General features: G+C 40.2%; 1 protein-coding gene across 3 annotated transcripts in view; it reads right to left on the bottom strand.

Moving 5' to 3' along the window:
• The window catches only part of LYST (lysosomal trafficking regulator), a 170705-nt gene that overhangs the window by 66681 nt on the left and 87837 nt on the right, over window positions 1-16187 (bottom strand). For all 3 annotated transcript variants that reach the window (XM_033099812.1, XM_033099811.1, XM_033099813.1), the window contains exons 21-26: window positions 10782-10980; window positions 8390-8521; window positions 4720-5308; window positions 3629-3806; window positions 1508-1677; window positions 20-250 (exon numbers count right to left, since the gene is read on the bottom strand). In XM_033099812.1, coding sequence (XP_032955703.1) covers window positions 20-250; window positions 1508-1677; window positions 3629-3806; window positions 4720-5308; window positions 8390-8521; window positions 10782-10980 — 1499 coding nt within the window. The remainder of the gene's footprint in view (window positions 1-19; window positions 251-1507; window positions 1678-3628; window positions 3807-4719; window positions 5309-8389; window positions 8522-10781; window positions 10981-16187) is intronic.

Here is a 16187-nt window from a genome sequence, read left to right as displayed (position 1 = left end):
ATAACAATTTAAAACTTACTTCTTTTCTAATCCGTTCAGGGCTGCTACTGTATTACATAACACGTAGAGGAGACCATTATCCAACAACACATCTGCTATCTTCGAACAAGAATTCAATATTTGGAGAAGAAGTAAAAGAGCATTATGCAAGAGCATGTTGTCATATAGAGAGTTCTCTATTAGTCCCAGAATAGGAATGACAGACCACTTCTGAAAAAGTCCCATGTTTTTCACATCTTCCAGATCAAGTCTATAATAAATAATACACAATTAAGAGCATGTTAGAATTACTTAACCAAGAAAATAAGGAAAACTGATTGCAATATGGCCGTTTTGTTTACCTGATTCTGAAGCTATAAAAAATAAACATGGGAGCAAAGAGTCTTAACTTTTTTAGATCACAGACCCCTGCAACAATAAGATAAAAGGTGTTGCTAGAAATCTGCCCCAAGGTAAATACACCAATATTCAAATGAAACATGTAAACAATTTCATGGCTTCAATTGACTCACTTTAATTTAATCTGTGGGCCCATTAGGGGTCTATAGAACCCCTGCTTTAAGGGTCTATATAACAGTGCACAGGAAAAAAAATTGAGAGTCAGTGAGCTAGTAAAGAGAGGGCTAACAAAAGGAATGAGTCTTGAGCTCTTGTCCCAATACTATTTGTCTCCGTGATGAAGGGAGACTGTTTAAGCATTTGGTACCTCATTTTCTCATCTGTCAGATATGGGTGGTAATATTTGCCCTACTTTTTCTCAAGGCTGTTGTGAGAATCAAAGGAGATAATGCAGAATTGCTGTGAAAGAGCCAAAAACTGTATGCAAATGACAAGTACTACTGTCATCACTGCAATTAATAAGTACATTCCTCAAGGTGTGAATAAGTAGGAGACACTAATAATAATAATAATAATAATAATAATAATAATAATAATAATAATGAGACACACATTTCTGTCTATCATAGGCAGAAATACCACTTTAACTTTCCTGTCAAACTTCTGGTTTGGGAGAAATTATTCTTTTGTTTTTGTGCTTGTTTGCTAACCCTTCATTCAGCATTATACCACGGTCAGAACTCAGTAATTAGCACACCTGGAATTCCAGGTGAGGGACTGGCTCTTCTCCCAGGTAGCCTGAAGGCTCTAAGGGAAGTGAGGGGCTTCTCCATGGGTCACTCATGGAATCTGATGCTGCGAGCACACGAGCCACCTTGCTGTTCAGTAATGTCCTTGTGTTAAAACTATCCGCCTAATCTTGATCACCTCTGTCTTTCATGAATGCAATTATTTACTTGTTTCTACTTTATAACTAGTGAATGAAATACAAAGGAAGGTGTTATATTAGAAAGAATATCATACGGGGAATAAAAAATTGATTCACCAGGAAAATGACTTTTAGCAAATTTTTTCTAAAAGTGACCAAATAATTTTAAAAGTCAGTTTAATAAACTTTACATTTAAGACAAAAGATCCCCAGTTACGGTGGAGGGAAGAACCCACTTACTCTTCGTCAAGGCCAATATGTCGACCAAAGAACATTTCTATGAAGCACTCTATCAGCTCCTGAGTTCCCCGATGAAGATACAACTGGTTGGCTAGCAAGGAAAAGCCACGATTCTTCAGGAATTTATCTTTTTGTTCCTTAGATGCTCTATTAAAATATGCATGTAACAGCTAAGGAAAAAAATTCAGACAATTTGGATAATGCATTAAAATTGTATATAATGTACACAAATCAGTGTATTATACTTGTATTTGTAAGGTATTGTTTAATATCATGTATATAGAACATAAGAAGCTAAAAAACATGCCACCTCCATAGCAAAACAAAATAAACTCTGTCTCTGACCACTGTGGAATGCTAAGGATGACCCTGTCTTGGAGACCTTCATACTTCTGTGACAGGGAAACTAGCTCTTTAGCTGAACACGGACACCCAGTGGCCTGGCAGCCTTAGTCCAGTGTAAGTATAATAGATGATTGTGCCTAATTCTGAAGGGGAGAAGTTGGTCAATACTGCAATACACTTTCTCAGCAAATGTGTGCACACTCATGTGCAGCTTAACAACGGGCACGTTCTGAGAAGTGAGTCGTTGGGCAATGGAGTCATTTGTGAACATCGTAGGGTCTTACACAAACTAGATGGCACAGCCTACTGCACACGTAGTCTGTAGAGTGTAACACCGTCATATATGTGGTGGTACATATGGTTGCATATTCGGTCAGTGACCAAAATATCATTATGTGGCATGTGTGTGTGAGAGAGAGAGAGTGAGAGTGAGAGAGAGACAGAGACAGAGACAGAGAGAGATCTCCTACACCTCTACCTCTATTTCTAGACTTCTTAACAGATTGTTTATCCTGAGCACAGGCCTAAATTTCCACCCTTCCCTAGCATCTTAAATGCAACATGTATAAAACCAAATTAATTATTTTTCCTTCCAGACTCACTTCTACCATGGTTCCAACCTCAGGGCAGTAGCGTCCTTCCCCTAGACTTCCAGGCTAATCTTTTCTCACCCTGCTCCCCACGTGTAAATATGGAGGTACCTCTCCTCCACTCCAGCGAATGTCTCTTCAATCTGTCCGTCCTCTAACTTCTACTTCCCTGGATCAGGAACTCATCATTTCTCCCCTGGACTACTGTGCTAGCCTGCTAAGAAAATTATTTCCCCTCTCTCTCCCCAGCAGTCACTCCCTCACAGTGGTGACAGACTGTTCTTCCCAAAACATACGTCTGTTTACTGCCTTACTTAAAAAGCTTTCTAAGTTTACAGCATAATACAAAATACACCTTTCGTGTGAATCCTTCCCTGCTTCCCTCATCAGAATTAATGGCTTCTCTTAGGCTCCCACTCTTCTTTATTAGCACTGCCATTGAAGCACTCATCACAGAAGCCTCACATTTTCCTTAGTCGGGTATACGACTCTCTCCCTCTAGTGAAGGAGACCATAAATTCCTTTGAATGTAGAGGCTTATAGTATTCCCCCTTATATCCCACATAGCAACTAGCCCACTGTTTTGCACATAGAATGGAAGCTCAGTAAATACTGGGTTGAACTGTAAGTGATTAAATAATATCCTACATCAATCAATTTATTGGTACCTATTATATACTAGACACGGATGCCTACCCTCTTGGAGCTTGTACTTCAGTGTGGGAGATGTTTTTTTAAAGTACACAAATAAAAAGACAATGACAAGACATAAGTAGGATGTTATGACAGAATAAATGAGGAACAGGCCCAGAGGAAGGTTACTTTGAAAGGTGATCAGGGAAGGTCTCTTGGAGAAAATGGCATCTGAGCTAAAACCTGAAGTGTAATAAACGTCTAAGATTTGATACTACACTGTAGGAAAGATCCCCAGGGAACTGCGTGTTCCTCATAATTGGTAGACTTAAAAAAACATATTGATATGAATCAACGTATGGAGGAAGGCTTAAGATTAGATGATAATACATATGAAAATATAAGTAAGAAGTAACAAATTATACCAGTTCATTATTCTTAAGCATAAAATAAAACTTAAGGTCTACTTCAACATACCTATATATTTAAATTATGAATTACACATCTATTTATTTTTCTGAATTAAAACAACACGTCTAGGATTTGCGCTTACTTTAATAACTCCTTGTTGTATAGCACGTGATGGGTGGTTAACAAGGACTAACAGCACATCGGCTTGAATCAGCTTGTCCATCACATCTTCAAGCATAACGTCGGGCAGGATGAGAAGAACTCCGCTTAAGAGCTCATATAATCCACAGCATATAGGTACCAGACAGTCTTCAGTTACACTAAAACAGACCGCAAAAGTCTTACTAACACCATATCAGGGAGAAAAGGACATGATGATTACCTTAAGAACTGTGGTGACTACAGTCACGTGCCGCTTAAGGACGGGCCATGTTCTGAGAAATGCATCGTTAGGCGATTTCGTCATTGTGTGAACATCATAGAGTGACCTACACAAACCTGGACAGTACAGCCTACTACACACCTAGGCAGTATGGTACACCACCATCCTATATGTGGTCAATCATGGACCAAAACATTGTTATGTGGTACACAACTGTAGTAACAATTTTAACATGTGAAACAGAAGTTCATAACGTTTAAAAAATGTTTCCTGATTTAACGGTGATTAACAAATTTGCCGTCCGTTTTTATCACCAGTATTTTCTAGGCATATGTCTACTAAACACTATTCTATTCTCCATGAAGTTCGATACTGTAGTTGCTAGCCACTTATGCTATTTAAACTATTTAAAATTAAATAAAAAATTCAGCTCCTCCATTGCACGAGCCATATTGCAAGTGCTCAATAGGCACAAGTGGCCAATGTCTACTGTATTGGACAGCACAGGTAAAGCATTTCCATCGTCACTGACAGCGCTACTTGAGATGCTTCTGGAAACAATAAATCTTTATAATTTCCCTGAACTGAAGAGTTTTTCTCTAATAACCATAAAGAATTAAATATACCACAAGATTTTTTTTCTTTGAGATCTATTTATGGTTTAGCCTTTGGTTAAATATGGAATTCAATATTATCAAGCATTAAAATAAAGAGAAAGGTATCTTTCTGTTTGTCATTAATACGAATGTAATATTGTACGAAGTTACATAATGAAGACATTTCTAGAAGTGTAGAGATTCTTCAAAGAATAGTAAAAATGTGGAAAGGGACATGCAAAAACAAGTGAGTACCTGTGAGCACCTGTAGTTTGGTTGTAGTTTGGCTCATAACCCAGAGGGAAGGCAAAACTTTCCCAAACCTCAGTGTTCCCATCAACAAGAGTTGGCCAATGGCCGAGGGCTGCAGACCCATTCTGTGAAGGAAAAGCCAGCCCTAGGCTTGCAATAGTGCTGTGGCTTCGCTGGAATGAGGCCAGTCCCTGCAGGTAATCAGGTCGGCGTGGGCAGGACTCATCCCCAGGGCTGTCATCGTCTGATCTGAGTTCTGCTCCCAACTCTTTATGATCTGCTTTGACCACCGGAAATTCCAATGTCCCTTTGGGGACACCATTGACAGAGGCTTGTCCTGAAAGGCCAGCTTCCATCTCACAAATGGCTTTTGCAGACTCACAGCTACTGATGAATGAATCCTCTGGGCCTTTTTTCAGTGTCTCGGAACTCCCCTGAGGATTCCATTTCTCTGGCTGGGGAGCAACACAACCCGAACTTCTGGTCAGTCTTTGTGGCTGCATTAGAAGAGAAGTAGAAAGTACTGGCAGGCTTTGAGAGCGCCGCAGGCTGGCAACCGTCCATGGGGGGATAACAGTGGAGGAACCATTTCCTGGTAAAAGTAGATAGAAAAGTATCACCTAAAAGTCTGTTAGGTGGGACCCCTTCTTTTCTGCACTGTCACAGCCATGGCAGTAACCCGTTCATCCAGCGAAATTAAAGAGCCCATACAGGTCAAGGTTCCTAGTAACTAATGCTTAAAATTCTTAAGTGCCAATAAAAAAAATGATTAAAAAAAAATTCTTAAGTGCCCAAACAATTTTTCTTTTAACTAATTTTTATTCAAATCTTCCAAAACTGTATGTCTTTTCCTGTCTCGCTAACAAAATACAATATTGACTGAATAACTCAAAATCATTAGGGTTGATGGTTCTACTGTAGTGAAATGAAGTGAATTGAGAAAAACTTAATTTACCTGCAGTCACTAGGATGCAGTTTGATATAATGAAAGAGTGTAGACTTTGCAGCCAGCTAGAACTGGGTTCGTGTGACAGTTCCGTTAGGTGGCCTTGGGCACACCAGTCAATTATATGAGTGTTAGTTTCTGCAAATGTCAAATGAGGGTTTGGAACACCGACTTTGAAGGTTGCTGTAAAGGTTAAGTGAGATCACATTTGTGATGAACCCAGCACAGTGCCTGGCAAAGAACAGGTGCTCGATTAAAGGCAGTAATAGTTGTGCTTGTTATAACTAGACTAAATGGCCCTAGGCCATTCTCTCGCTCCTCCATTTCTGCAGTCACTTCTTGCTGCTATTAATATTAGTGAGAAATGACAGTTTTTTTCTGTTGTTGCTACAGCTCTCATATGTGCAGCTTCTAATATTCTATGCAGGAGACCAGGAAAGTCACTCATTCTAAGTGCCTTAGACGGAAGTGAATGCTACTCAAGGAGTGCTCTGGGGACCACCGGGGTGGGCATCAGCGCCACCTGTGTGACTGTTAGAAATGCACATTCTCAGGCTCCACCCTAGATCTACTGAATCAGAATGGATGAGGGGGAACCCCGGGGGCTGCATTTTAACAAGCTCTCCAGCTGAATTTTTTGCATGTTAAAACTTGAGAAGCCCTGCTATAGAATAAATAGGCTCTGAATGAACTGCTGTAGGGCATCAAATTTATGGCAAAAAAATAACTCAGAAGTTTTTCCTCATTGTTTCTGGATTTGGGCAGGAAGGCTAAGGCTGCCAAGAGCTTCTGTTCAAAAGATTTAGAAAAAATGGGGGGAATGACTGTATTTGAAAATGTTTCAGAGTGATGCACAATGATTTTAAAAATTGACATTTCCTATAAAATTCCAAATAAAATAATTAATTTTAATAATAATAATTAAAACATAGCCATAAAATGTTATAATAAGAGGCCATAAACTGTGCTACAGAATAACTGAAACACTTTGGGGGAGAAACAAACTGGAGATCAATGCCTGTACATCTTGTCCTGTCTGTCCATATGGCTACCTTATCTGCACTATTTAATAATTTGTATTGGAGACAGTGACAAGATAAGGGACAGATAATAAAAGCAAAGCTTCAGTGTGGAAGAGGACAGCAGTCAGGAAAGGAAGACGCACACCCAGTTCACAACCAGGAGACACATACCTATTTTTTCTCTTTTAACAGTCGGGATGAGATAGTCTGTTAGGAGTAAATTAGGAAGACAGAAAAGCACCGTAAGCTTAAAGACTTGAACATCTTTGCTGTGGAAATAGAAGAGGGAATTGCTTCTGAACATACAGAAAAATTACAAGGCAGCCAACATTAAAAGGCCAGCATCTGTGGGAGACCCTGTAATGGCAGGAATCCTCAACAATTACTTTCTCTAGCAGCTTTCAGCAGTGTGAGGACGGTTATATTGAGGCAAGATTAGGGTTTTTCAGGTCAAGAATGCCAAAAGGCCAAGAGAACATGGAAATGGAAGATAGTGTCATGAAGACTACTGGCTAAAGGGATCCAGGCTGAAAGGGAACTTGGGAGGTGACAAAGAAACTAGGAAGACAGGAGATTGTTACTGGAGGATGGACATTGGCGTTTCAGAGGTGGGACGTGTTCCTGATGATGATGAAGTCCAGGACAGATGCTGATGCAGGCATATTAGCAGATAAAGTAACAGGAAAGGTCCCAGAGCGAATGACTGTGAGGCTGAAGTATTGACCAGCCAATCGCATGGCATGTGAAGTTGTCTAGAACGATGAGTTTCGGTACGAACGAGAGAGTAAGCCAAACAAATGCGGATGGAAAATGGGCCACAGGTTAAACCTGACAAGCTCAGGAGACTGAAAATAACCACATAGGAAGGCGTGAACATAAAAATTCCTAACTAAGGTGGGCCATGGCAGGAAGTCGCATCTTCATAAGGTCAATCTCTACCTTAAGTGAGCGTGTCTGTAGTCTTTTTGCACCTAAGATAACATCCTTAGAACGTTAGTAGTCCTAGTTTCCGGACCAGACCAGGAAACTATAGAATGCCTCATTATTATCCTCGTTCCCTGATTACCATCTCTACGTGCTGTGAAAAGTGAACTATTGACAACCCTGTACTGCCCTATGTGAAAGAAGGACCTGTCTCTCCAATCTACTTTTATCCAATCCCAGAGGTTTCCCTGCTTTGCTTTCTCCCACCTCTAAATCCCCTTAATTTCATGTAATCCTCCTCCTTTGATTCTACTTATAAAATAAGTGGAAACCAACAGTTTGCGTAGCATTTTCTCAGTCCATTGAGATTTTGCTTCTGGTCAATTGTCGTCAGTTTGGCTCAAATATAATCTTATAAGCTTTTCCTTAAGCTGGTTGTTTCTTTTGTTGACACAAACTTTTGAAGACAGTGGGGAAATAAATTAGCAATTCAATGAAAGACAAATGATTATGATAAGACGGAAAGAAGAGCTGCAGAGCAAAATGGCACAAGCCCTATCCATTTCCTAAGGCGTCCGGAGCATCTCTTGTTATATTGAGAGTCATGATACCAGAAGGCAGTGATTCCTTACATATATTCTATAATTTTTAAGCTTAACCTTCCACTTATTTGGTCTGAATATCAGGTGATACTATACTGCCAAAACACGGACACTTATGTACCTATTAATATTCAGAACTAAATTGGGAAGGGTGATACTTTCGTTCTTGTTATTTTTACCTTCAGGTGGTGAAGCGGTAAAAGCAGACGGGCTTATTACCATCAGTTCAGGGCTGGGGGCAGCCTTCCCACTGCCACTGGAATGCCTCAGGTGCATGATCGACTCTACTTTCTCCTGGAAGATCTTGCCATCTAGAATCAAAAAAAATTTTGAGGCAGTAGAATATTTAAAAAGGATAAAAAAAATTAACTTTAAAAGCAAACCATTAAATACAAACTTTTACAAACAGATGTTCAAAGTGAAAAAAGTACTGCATACTTTATACACATTTGATCTGTGAGTACACGTGACAATTTCTTACTATAGATTTTTTGTTGATAGTAACTCCTATTTTCCTTGAATTCCGGCTGTACTTATAGTTATTTCTATAGTTGAACAGCTTACTGTTCACTTTTTATGTTAATCTGATCTCTCTCTAAGGAGACTGTTCATCTCTTCATTCACTGAGGAAAGGACTGTCTTATATTTTTATACATCCCCTTCAATGTTCAAAATGACTCCAAAATTGATACCTACAGCTTAATCTTCCTTTCTGAGCTTCATACTTATAAATTCAATTGACTTCTTAAGCACACCACAAATGCAACACATCTAAACCTGAATCATCTTTCTGCCCTAAATTCATTCCTCCTGTTTTGTTCGCTGGTTTGTTTGGTAGAAGCCCCCATTTCCCACGTAAAACCCTGGAGCCACTTTTGACCACTGCCTTTCCTTTACCTACATGAAGTCAGTCTCCAGGTTCTACTGACTTTATTTCCTGTTTCTTAAACTCTTCCATCCCTAGCACAGTGCTATAGTGCAGGCTCCTAACACCTCTTACCGGGATTATTGTCACAGACTCCTAAACGGTATCGGTGACGGACATCTGGTCACCCTCAAATCCACATTACTACCAGAATTCTATCAAACGTCATCCCCTGCTTAACACCTTCCAGGGCCTCTGTTGCCTCCTTACCAGTCTGGATTAAGTCCAAGCATCTTATCTCCACGATCTGTCCCCAGACCCTTTTCCGGCCTTTTTTTCTTACATTACACTTCAGCAACACCTGTTTCTCATAGCTCCCTATCAAGCTGTTTGCTTTGCCCGGGAGGCCCTTCCCTTCAACTCCTTCCCATCATTTAAGACGCGGAGCACGTATCACCTCCTCCAGGAAGCATCCCCTCACCACGCTCTATGCTACCAGAAAACAAAATACTTATATCACTGTGCTTTCCACACAGTGTAATTATCTGTTTATGCCTCACTCCCCTCTCCTTAAGGGATGGGACCGTATTTTACCCATCTTTGCAATTACGCTGCTCTCAGAATCTTGACAGTACTTTATTCCCTAGTGTTGAACCGAACACAAAGTCATGCTGTCTAATTTCATTTGGATTTTTACTGCTGCTGAATCGTTTTATTCATTTATCACATTCCTTAAAACGGCTGTTTTACAACCAGTTTTCCCCTCTAAATTTACTGTTTAGCTTCCTCATAGTATAGTCTTGCTTGCTTTCTTACCACATTACATTTTCCTGGTTCTTTTAGAACTCTAATTATTCCATCTTTTCCTTATACTGATGATCTTTCTCATCCCACCTTCCAAATAGTACTAATACCAATAGTTCTATCCTTAGCTTCCATTTTCCTTCCCTTGCTCCACTTGTCTTCAGGTCTCATCTATTTTTAGAGCTTCAACTCATTCTATGTGGGTTGTTTCTCTTTCCTGAATTTTACTGCAATAATTTACTTACACCATATCCCTTTGCTCAAAACAGACACAAAACAAAACCCTTCAATGACCTCTAACTAGAATGTTACAAGTTTAAATTCTCTGGCCTTACATTCAAGAATCCAATTAATACGACCTTAGAGGGAAAAAAATAAATGATGGTCGCAAACAATATTTATGGTATTGCTCATTACTCCTTTATAGATCCCCTATATTTAGGTAAAAGTCATTAGTCTTTATTTTCTCTATTTTTCCTTCCTTTACATCATTCTCTTCACCTGGAATGCTAATTTTTCAATCTACCTATCAAACTCTACCTAAATTCTTCAATGTCCATGTCAGATATGTAAATTAAATCTTCTCTTACCACAGCTGTCTGATGAAACCTTCACTCCTCTGAAATCTAATTAGTTCTTCTTTTGCATCTATGGGGTGCTTACCAAATATTGTTTCTTACTATAGTTTGGTATATGTTTCCCCGTGGCATTTAAGCTCTCTGAAGGCAGAGACCGTGTCTGGTTCATGTCATAGCCCTCTGCCCTGTCCCAACCCCAGTATGTAATTAGGGCAGTTTCTAGAACACAGAGGCCATTCAGTGAATATCAAACAAATGTGGATGAAATGGGAAGAAAAACAAAAATGGAGATAGCCAAGATCTAACAAAAAAGATTATACCTACCTATGTGCAAAGAAAAGTAGAAGTTTGTGGGGTTGTGACAAACGTAAGTATTAGTAGGAGGGTGAACTGCTAAAAGGAAATTGAAGATAATTGTCAATAATTCCAAATCTGGAGGAGATCCAAGGACTTCTGCTATAATTTTCACAAATGATCTACAAACCTCTCGGGGCATGGATGTAAGCTGCCCCTCTTTGTGTTCCTGAAAAAATAAAAACCAAACTCCTTTTAGATTTAAAGAGAATTGTCAACTTAACCAACAGTTTTCATTTAAGCAAGATATTCCTTCTAAGATAGGATTGCGTTGGTTTACTTCTCTGGTCTGACCATATTTACCATTACATTGCATTTCTATTTCTCAATTCAAGGAATCCTGCTATTAAAAACTCACTAAAACCAGTGGCAATTCAATTCTAGCCCATTTATCTTAACCGACTGAGGCAAAGTTGTATTCTAGCACTCACAACCAGGGACTCAGCTGCCCACGTCTGCGTTCTGGCTCCTCCACTCACTAGCTGTGTGATTTGGACACGTTCAATATCCCCACGCCTCAGGTGCTTTATATACTCTGGGAGTCACCCCAGTGTTACTTCATGCGGCTGTTGTTAAGAATAAGTGACGTAAACTCTTAGACCAGTGCCTCACATGTGGTAAGCCCCACATAAATGTCACTACCACTGGTGGCGTTATCACTACTGCCACTACCACGACTGCTGCTGCCACTGTGGGATCGGAGGGGAAATTTCTGACAGACCAAACCCATGACATGAACACGGTGTTGCCCCAGTCTGCAAAGCGCTTTCTCACAGCAGCTGAGAGCTTTGATCCCTCATTTCTAGACTCTAAAGGCTCTAGGTGGTTACGTTCCTGAGCATGGAAACCACACAGGAAACATGCAGGTAGTGCGGCCATGACTCACACTCGGACCTCGGTCTCTTTCTACTGCACTGCTGCCGGGAATAATGCCAACTCATTACTACAAGTAAAGACGGGGATAAGTAAATTATCGTCTCTAATCCCCCCTCCCCAGTGGGTAGCAGCTGGCCTCCAGATGAAGGCAATGGGAGTTAAATAAACTTCCTCATCTCCCCTCTCCCCATATCCAAACATATGCTATATCTCAACATCCACTCCTCTTCAGAAGTAAAAGCTAGATGTTAACTTGGAAACAGTTTAGTCTGACTCAGATGTACTAAGAGAATACAGTGTACAGAAGAAGCACAAAACCCCTTTGCCAAGATCTCACAGCTGCTGTGGCCAAGCCAAGGTGACAACGCGGTCTCCTGGCTTCCAGTTCAGTGCGGTTTCTGCTACGACCCTCTGCACTTTTCTAAATCGTGTCCTTGTACCATCCCACTGTCCGGGTGGCCACTTCATTCATTCCTAACTCCATCCCAGCCCAGGTTTCCTCAATCTGGCCCTCTCCACTGACGCCTGACAAATAGTTGCTGGTATCCTATTTCTTAAAAAAACTCCACAAAATCCATGAACTTGACCTTTTTGGGACCTTTTTGTTAGCATTCTGCTAACATTCTGCTCTTTCCTTCTGGTGCTGGACTTTTAATCATTTATTCTCACCGCCTCCAGTCATTCCACTGCACACACCGTCGTCTAAAGTCCCCGACATCTGGCTCTTCTTCATCTAACGAAATTCTGCCAGCCATTCAGCACATCTAATTTAACGGTCCTTTACGCTACGTGTTCATTAAATTTTCTATATTATTTGGCGTAGAGACCACCTCTTTCGTGGCAGGTTCTTCTCTTCTGCCCACCTTGGCTTTCACTTTACTGAGTTTCCTGGTTCTTCTCTCACCTCTTCGATGCCTCTTTCCATATCCCTTTCTTTCACCTGGAAAATGGATGTTTCCTGAGGTGCGTGATCCTCTCACGACATTTATTTCTCTTTAGTGCTTACCTATCCCCATGGCTTCGCTCTTACACCAGTAGGGACCATTCCCAATGTCATTGTCTAATTCTTCTCCCCAGTTCCAATCTTGCACATCTCAGTGCCTAGCCGTCACTGCCACTGAATGTCCCCCGTAATCTCAAATGCAGAGGGTTTAAAGGACAAAGCTGGCACGTGCCATTCTTCTCTCTTGAATGATGCTATCATTCTTATAGTCCTCCAGTGTGAAAGTTTACATTATATATTTGATTCTCCTGCAGCTTCTACTTAGACAGAATCAAGACCCATTAATTCTGCCTTTCTCCTTCATATTTGCTGCCTATTTTCATCCTCTCATTCTTATCTCCAAAGCTCAGGTTCTTTAGACTGTACTCAAGACCTAGTAAGACCACCTCACATCCAATATACTACCAATTTATTGAACTTCCTTAAATACTCTGAGATACCTTAAAGGTAACAATTAAGTTTATTTCTTTATGCACTTCCCACAATACCTATCAGAAAGCTATTCTTAATAAATAATTGTTAATTTGATAAATAGACTTTTTAAATGAAAAAGGGTGAGGAAATATATTTTTCAGGAAAGGGAATTGGTATCTGGATTTTTCTAGCATTTTTAGAAATAATATGGATGTGAGAATATATATTGAAATCTCCAAATTTATAAATGTTACTTTTCTGACACGAACAGACTGAATAAGAACTTCACACTGTCATATGAACTCACTGAAACTGGCCAACAAGTTTCAAAATAGATATGCAAAACTCATGCACAAATGATACATGAAATATTCAGAAGCAAGAGGTCTGAGAGCATTTTACTGTATTCTTGAAGACAATAGTCCAATTTACACCACAAGGGCCAAGAAAGGCAATAAACGTTATTGATTTTGCTTTTTCAGGATTCATTCATTCAACAACACTTACAGGGTGGGTGCCTATATGTGCCAGGTACTGGGATTACAGTGTGATCAACAAAAATATTATCCCCGTCCTCAAAAGGTGTGGGGAAAATTCGCCTTCATTGGCTGATATAGCTTCCAGAGCTGATACAGCTTCATTGTTTCATGTCGTCTGTTTCTCCCTCATGAGGTGATGGTTAGGTTTGTCTTCATGAGGTGATGGTAGTTCCCTCGTATAAGGTGATGGTTAGGGTTAGCTTTTTGTTCCCTTACACGAGGTGCTGTTGTTTTTCCCCTCATGTGAGGTGATGGTTAGCTTAGGGTTAAGAAAATTCTCCCTCATCTCATCCCCGGCAGGAGAGAGATGGGATAATACTGTTTTCTGTTTCACCTACATCACCAGATGAGGTGAAGAAGTAACTAAGTTATATCAGAAGGACATAACAGGCATGTTGACAGGCTTTGGAAGGCTTTGGGCCAATGGTCCCAGGTGAGAACAGTAGGTATTGTTTGTCCAAATGAACTGGCCCTTCAGCCGGATAAGCAACATTTTTATCACAGTAACTGCCGAACCCTCCCAGAACTGACCATTCCCTGTTGGGGTGGGGGAGGCAGGAACAAGAAACTTGGCTCAAAAATACGTCTGAAGAGATATATAAGACAGACCTCAGATAGCAGTGCATTGGTCATTCGTCATCACTCTGGCATTGGCACTGAGAACTTGTATGCAGCTTGCAGTATCAAGAAATGCCCTGACCTGCAGCCGCGGGCCTGGTGAGGTCTGGCTGGTTCCCGACCTCTCCGCTGTTATTTCCCCACAGTTTGGTGAGCTTCTTTGGCATAACATTGTTATTAATGTGTATAGTTTAGTCTTAACTGCCTTTCTTGGGAACTTGTATGCAGCTTGCAGCATCAGGGGACTCCCTGATCTCCAGCCGCAGGCCTGGGGAGATCTGGTTAGTTCCCGACCTCTCCAATGGTACTTTCCCACAGTTTGATGAGCTTTTACCATCTACTGTAATAGCTGCTATCCTATAAAATGTATTACTGCTTTTAGATGCTCCCTATTAACTTTCTTTGTATATTTAGCCAAGTGATTTTTGATCAATAGTAAATATATATATATGAAAACCTTTTAAACTTGTGTGTGTGTACTCCTTTGTTTTCCCCGCTTGTCATTACAGAAGGTTTACAGAGGGAAATAAATTACAATGTTATAAATGACAAAACTAACAAATTGTATATGTGCGGAGTGAGAACAAGCATAGAAAGGGGAAAGCGTTGACTGAAATGAAAAGGGCAGGAAGGGCTTCTCTCAGGAAGTAAATTTAAAGTTGAGGCAGAAAAAATAAGCCGGAGCTGGCCAGATGGAAGGAATGGATCGATAACTTTCAACGCTCAGAAGGAATAGCACGTGCCCTGAGGTGGGTAAAGGGTCACGAAGGAAGAGAAAGAAAGTGTGTGTGGAGGGGGGCGGGGGGGGATGGGGGAGCTGCAGTGGCATAAAATGAGGCTGGAGTGGCAGCAGATTACACAAGCCGTATAGATATTGTCGTAGCTTTTGGATTTTATGCCAAGTACAATGAGAAGTCACTAGTGCCGCCAAAACAGGCATTAAAAACATAAATAAAATATCACTAATGCCATGGGAACATCCGTATTCATCTGACTTGACAGAGTTCTAATAGATGCTCAGACACTGAACGAACAGACAGACAAACCTGGAAGAGCCCCACACACCGAACAAGCTGACAGAAGGATATCTGGGAAGGCAGAGAAAGAAATGTAACTGCCGTGTTTCCTCGAAAATAAGACCTGGCTGGACCATCAGCTCTAATGCATCTTTTGGAGCAAAAATTAATATAAGACCTGGTCTTATTTTGCTATAATATAAGACCGAGTCTTTGATATGATATAATAAATATAATATAATACGGGGCCTTATATTAATTTTTGCTCCAAAAGACGCATTAGAGTTGATTGTCCGGCTAGGTCTTATTTTCAGGGAAACAGGTAGAAGCCAGACCACAGCACAGACACTACAATGCAACTGGTGACGTCAGTGCCACTTTCCAATATAATATTTTGGATCTATTTTCAACATGCTAATTCTAGCACACATAATAGATCTTCAGCCAATACATACTTATAACAATACATACTTGTACTTGTTATTTAAGGACTGTGGAAACAAGTTTTAGTTAGCAATAATCATGCCTCAGATAAACCTTGTTGCCTACAATACTGCCACCATGCAAAGCTTGGTGGAACAAGCTAAAATTTCACTATTGTTGATGTTCAAAAGACGACAAAATTATTTATATCCCAATTATTTATATCCCAATAGAAAGGACAATCTCAGAAATTCATAATTGTTGTTCTTTTGTAATTGAGTTAGGAACAATGACAGTGTGAAGATCAAGCTCTAAGAGGCAGGGGTTGAGAAACTCCTATATTATTTGTTAAAGAAGGGATCCGGGAGAATAGGGAAGATGGAAAAGAGAAAAATTCCGTTGGAAGTCCCACAAAAATTTGATTCCATTGGAAGTCCCACAAAAATTTGATTCCATTAAACAGAAGTAACTGCAGAAAATATCTCCA

This window comes from Rhinolophus ferrumequinum, chromosome 27 (genome assembly GCF_004115265.2).
Source record: "Rhinolophus ferrumequinum isolate MPI-CBG mRhiFer1 chromosome 27, mRhiFer1_v1.p, whole genome shotgun sequence".
In the NCBI taxonomy this organism is placed as follows: domain Eukaryota; kingdom Metazoa; phylum Chordata; class Mammalia; order Chiroptera; family Rhinolophidae; genus Rhinolophus; species Rhinolophus ferrumequinum.
The sequence above is the reverse complement of the archived record's forward strand: the minus strand, read 5'-3'. Positions and strand labels throughout refer to the sequence as shown.